Raw genomic sequence first — 4834 nt, forward strand, 5'->3', positions numbered from 1 at the left:
TTCACCTTTGGCCACAAAAACATCCCATTTCACCATCTTAACTTTCTCCCCCAACCCTTATGCCGCCTCATTCCAGTGTTTGTTCATTTAATATGCTCCAAATCCTGCATCTGCGGCTTTCTAGGGGCCAATGTCAACTCATCTGTGAAATTGCAGTAATATCTGTCTAGTCTCCATCCCGCAAGAGGACTGAGTGAACGGTGAAGTGTGAGAGCGGTCTACTGATATTAATTTCTACCACTCTGATGGTTATTTTTAGTATCCTTTTCTCCTACGCATTTTATGAGAAAAGAAACGCAACTTAACGTTCAGAAACGCCCTCCCTAAGTCGCACTAGCTTCTCCCTGACCGCTGGCTCGCCCCAATCACGCTTTGAGTCTGCGCAGTAGCGACTGCCCAAGCCCTTGCCTATTTCCTGCCGCCGCGTTTTGATGACGAAATTTTCCTGAGCCTCGGGACGGGCAGCGGCGCGTAAGGAAAAGTCAGTTTCCGTTTTTCCCGCGGATTGTGGTGCTTGTTGGGCAGGTGACCCAACACCATGAAGGAAACGCCACTCTCAAACTGCGAACGCCTCTTCTTACTCCGTGCCATCGAAGAAAAGAAGGTATGGTTTCGTCCCCGCAGAATTGCGCGCTGCGTGGGCGCCCGGGTCGCAAGGTGTGGACTCATACCTGGCCCGCCTGGGCCCGGGGAGCCACTAGGGGAACGACCGGCACGTTCACCCCATTCCCCAGGCTTTATTTTTTTTCGACAGGTTCTTTTCAAGCCTCTAGTCACCCTAGCAGTTGTCCATGCTGTACTTTCCGCTTTCCTGTGTGTGCGGGGGGTGGTTAGGATTCCACTTTCCCCCAAGTGCTTAGCCTAGGGCCAGATAAAAAGTAGTTGCTTAAGACATACTTGTTGAAGGAATAAATGAATGAATGAATTTGTGCTTACAGCGGCTGGATGGCAGACAAACCTATGATTATAGGAACATCAGGATCTCATTTGGAACAGATTACGGATGCTGCATGGTGGAACTTGGCAAAACAAGGTAGCAGGATTTAAATGAGATACACATTGAAAAGGGAGAAGTTTGAAAAAAGACCTTATTGACTCGGTTGTTTATAAAGCAGCTGAGAAGTCTGCACAGTATTCTTTGTTTAGCTGACAAAAATAAGTATTGCAGGATTTTTTGATTTTGTGGTCACATTGAACTTTTCAATCATAAACGTATTTTCTGTCACGTATCACATAGTTCTGACTTCTGTAAATTGTATAGACAACCAGTAGTGATCATATCGAATTTGTTTCTCATACTAATACAGAGATCTTGAGCATCTTGTCATTAAGTGTACATCCTGATTTCCTCTTTTTCGAGTGACATGAAAGTTAGGTTTTCAGATACTCATTTGAAAGTTGTAAGGCTATTTGGTCAGTTGATGGTGAACTATGGCATGTGAAAACACTTCAATCTCAACTTTTCATGCCATCTTGTATCAATAAATACTTGCTTTAGAGGTAAAGGTCATTGATTTTTTTAGAACAATCTGTGGAACAGTAAACATTGTAATAAGAAGAGAGGTGTTTTTTCTGTCGTGTTTTTAGTTGCACCAATTTATGTTTTATTTCTGTGTATATTATACTTTCCATATAATTCTTACGTCCTATGATTTATCTGGCTGACTATGATATTACTCACATTAAGATTGAAGCTTGTGATCTGTTTCAGATTTTTTTTTTTTTTGGAAGGAGAGTCTATTTAGTTAATACTTTGTACTTTATCTTTGCAGAGTTCTTGGACAGGTTTCCTGTGAACTTGTGTCTCCAAAACTCAATAGGGCAACAGAAGGTATTCTTTTTTTTAACCTTGAACTCTCTCAGATGGCCGCTCCAGCTTTCGAACCTGGCAGGTATTTAAATCTTTTTCTTAAGCTGCTTTAGTCATAGGAGAACCTAACAGCAATGAGCTTTTGTTTTAATACCTGGTGTTATATTTCATGACAGTAGCCCATTCCTATTTTCTTATTATAGGCAATCAGATCTCTTGGTGAAGTTGAATCGACTCTTGGAAAGATGTCTAAGAAATTCGAAGTGTATAGACACTGAATCTCTCTGTGTTGTTGCTGGTGAAAAGGTGGGGAATATGCCCATAATTCTTAATCTTAGGATGAATACTGTTGATTCATGGATCCCAGTGTCTGTGCTTTTATTCTCAGAACTTTAGTCAACTCAAGTTTTGTACTGGTTCACTTCACTTCAGATGTTCTTGAGTGATACGCTTAGAACTTTGTGCCACCTCTCTCTCTCTGAAGGGATAAAAAGCATTATCTTAAAAGGGTGAAAATAGCAACTTAGATTTTTGTGTAAAAATATTTTATTGAAAGAACTTGTGGCTTTTTCGTATAATCTCATTTTCTTATCTGCATGAGTTCATAGCAGCAGGTAGTTTTCCTTTTTCATGCAGAACTCAAGAACAGAAGAAATCCTTCATTTGGATAGGTTTATCGATTTACACAGGGCCACACCATGTCAGTGGCAGGGATAACTTTGAAAATCTTAGTCCCAATAAATTGTGCTGCATTAGGATATTAGAATTTTATTCTTTCTTTTTGAGACAGAGTCTCAGTCTGTTGCCCAGGCTGGAGTGCAGTGGTGTAATCTCAGCTCACTGCAACCTCCGCCTCCCCTGTTGAAGCAGTTCTCCCACTCAGCTTTCTGAGCAGCAGCTGAAACTACAGGCGCCTGCCACCACGCCCGGCTAAGTTTTGTATTTTTAGTAGAGATGGGGTTTCACCATCAGACCGGTCTTGAACTCCAGACCTCAAGTGATCCACCCACCTTGGCCTCCCAAAGTGCTGGGATTATAGGCGTGAGCTACTGTGCCTGGCCAGAATTTGATTCTTGGTTAGGGTATTTGACAAGCATTTTTATTCCAGAGAAGTCGTTTAGCTTTCCATATTCCGTACCTAAGTATAATACTTCCTATTTGCATTACTTGTAAGGTTATTAAAAATATCACAAAACCTAAAAGGTTAATGTTTTTTAATTTTTGAAAATATTCATTATTTTCTGTTAGGGACAGGGTGACACTTTTGTCCAGGCAGGAGTGCAGTGGTGTTATTATAGCTCACTGTAACCTTGAACTCCTGGGCTCAAGGAATCCTCTCTCCTTAGCCTCCCGAATAGCTAGGACTACAGGCGCATGCCACTCCACCCAGCTAACTAAAATACTTTTTTTTTTGTTCGTAGAGATAGGGTCTTGCTGTGTTGCCCAGGCTGGTCTCAAACTCCTAGGCTCAAGCAGTTCTCCCATCTTCGCCTCCCAAAGTGCTGGGATTACAGGTGTAAGCCACTGTGCCTGGCCTAGAGTTTGTGGTTTTTAACAGACATGATAAAAATGTAATTAGATTTGAGGTTAGGAAAATCTTAGTATTAAACATTAGAGTAGTTCTGTCTATTTAAAGTATGTGTTCTATGATTAAACGACTCACATAGTATTTCAGATGTTTGGCTTAAATTTTCTAAAATACATTTTTTGTTAACAAACTAGAAGGAGTAACTGCATGTTTTAACAGCAAGAAAAATTACTTTGTGCACAATGTTACTTGATAAATAGCCACTGGTTGTAATCAGTTATGATTTATTTTATTTTAAATTCATTATCAGGTTTGGCAAATACGTGTAGACCTACATTTATTAAATCATGATGGAAATATTATTGATGCTGCCAGCATTGCTGCAATCGTGGCTTTATGTCACTTCCGAAGACCTGATGTCTCTGTCCAAGGAGATGAAATAACACTGGTAAGCTCTTATGTGAACCAGGATCCTTGATATGAATGAACGAGGAGGGTCCTAAATGTGCAGGCAACTTGTTTTTAGTGAAGTTATGTTGTAGATGGCAATTGGGTAGGTTCTAAAAATTTGTTCATAAGACTAAAACTGCATATGGTCAAAATTGCCCTTGAAATCTCTTAACAGTTCCTCTCTTGAAATATTTGTCAGTGAGAACATACCGTAGCCTGGTTTTCCAGAATAGAATTAGATGACTGTTTTGGATTGAGCATTAGATGAAGTGGTTGACTTATGTTTAAGGGCCATATGTGTGAAAAATAAATGAATCTCAGCACAGTGAGATGCTTACCCTGCAAGAGATATGCAATAGCTGAAAAGCACTGAGGAATCAGCAGATTCATATTTGTCTCCAGGACTTTTGTTCATTAGGCAAAGAGCTGATGAAAGTCCATCAGAAATACCTGGAGGGCTTGTTAAAACATATTGCTAGACTCTACTCCCAAAGTGAAACAGGGCTACGACTTAAGAATTTGTACTTCTAACTTTGAGTTCTTAGGTAATACTGATGTTGCTGGCCCAGGGAGCACATTTTGAAAACCATTGACGTACGTTTGCTTTATCTTTTGTTCTGAGTATGTCAGTTTTGATTTATATAAATTACATGCTAGAATAATGAAAGTGCGCCATAGTTGTAGTTTGAATCCTGAAGTTGCAAAAGGACACATCAGATGCCCAGATTTTCTAAACAATGATTCATAATTTTGCTTTTGGGCAGTAGACTGGAGCAGAACCGTCAAAAAGTGAGAAGTAGGGACAAAGGTTTATTAACAGTAGAGGTGATATTCTTTTAGAGGAGAGAGTTTATATAAGGAAGTGAAAAAAAAGTAGAAAGCGATTACTACACTTGAAAAATCAATTGAAGAATACGGTGGTGTTATTGCTAGTGGGAATGTAAAATGGTACAGCCATGTTGGAAAAGTTTGGCAGCTTTTTTAAGTTTTAAGTGTAGACAACATTCTATATTCAGAAAAATAACAATAGAAGGAAATACTCCTTT

At 39.7% G+C, this 4834-nt stretch overlaps 1 protein-coding gene across 3 annotated transcripts in view; it reads left to right on the forward strand.

The window, feature by feature from the left end:
* Positions 1 to 405: 405 nt before the first annotated feature.
* EXOSC9 (exosome component 9) overlaps positions 406 to 4834 on the forward strand; it is a 15573-nt gene continuing 11144 nt past the window's right edge. For all 3 annotated transcript variants that reach the window (XM_011948608.1, XM_011948609.1, XM_011948610.1), the window contains exons 1-5: positions 406 to 604; positions 939 to 1033; positions 1773 to 1892; positions 2014 to 2116; positions 3649 to 3786. In XM_011948608.1, the coding sequence (XP_011803998.1) occupies positions 539 to 604; positions 939 to 1033; positions 1773 to 1892; positions 2014 to 2116; positions 3649 to 3786 (522 nt within the window). In that variant the 5' untranslated portion in view covers positions 406 to 538. The remainder of the gene's footprint in view (positions 605 to 938; positions 1034 to 1772; positions 1893 to 2013; positions 2117 to 3648; positions 3787 to 4834) is intronic.

Source organism: Colobus angolensis, unplaced genomic scaffold (assembly GCF_000951035.1).
Source record: "Colobus angolensis palliatus isolate OR3802 unplaced genomic scaffold, Cang.pa_1.0 Scaffold280, whole genome shotgun sequence".
NCBI classification, from domain to species: Eukaryota; Metazoa; Chordata; class Mammalia; order Primates; family Cercopithecidae; genus Colobus; species Colobus angolensis.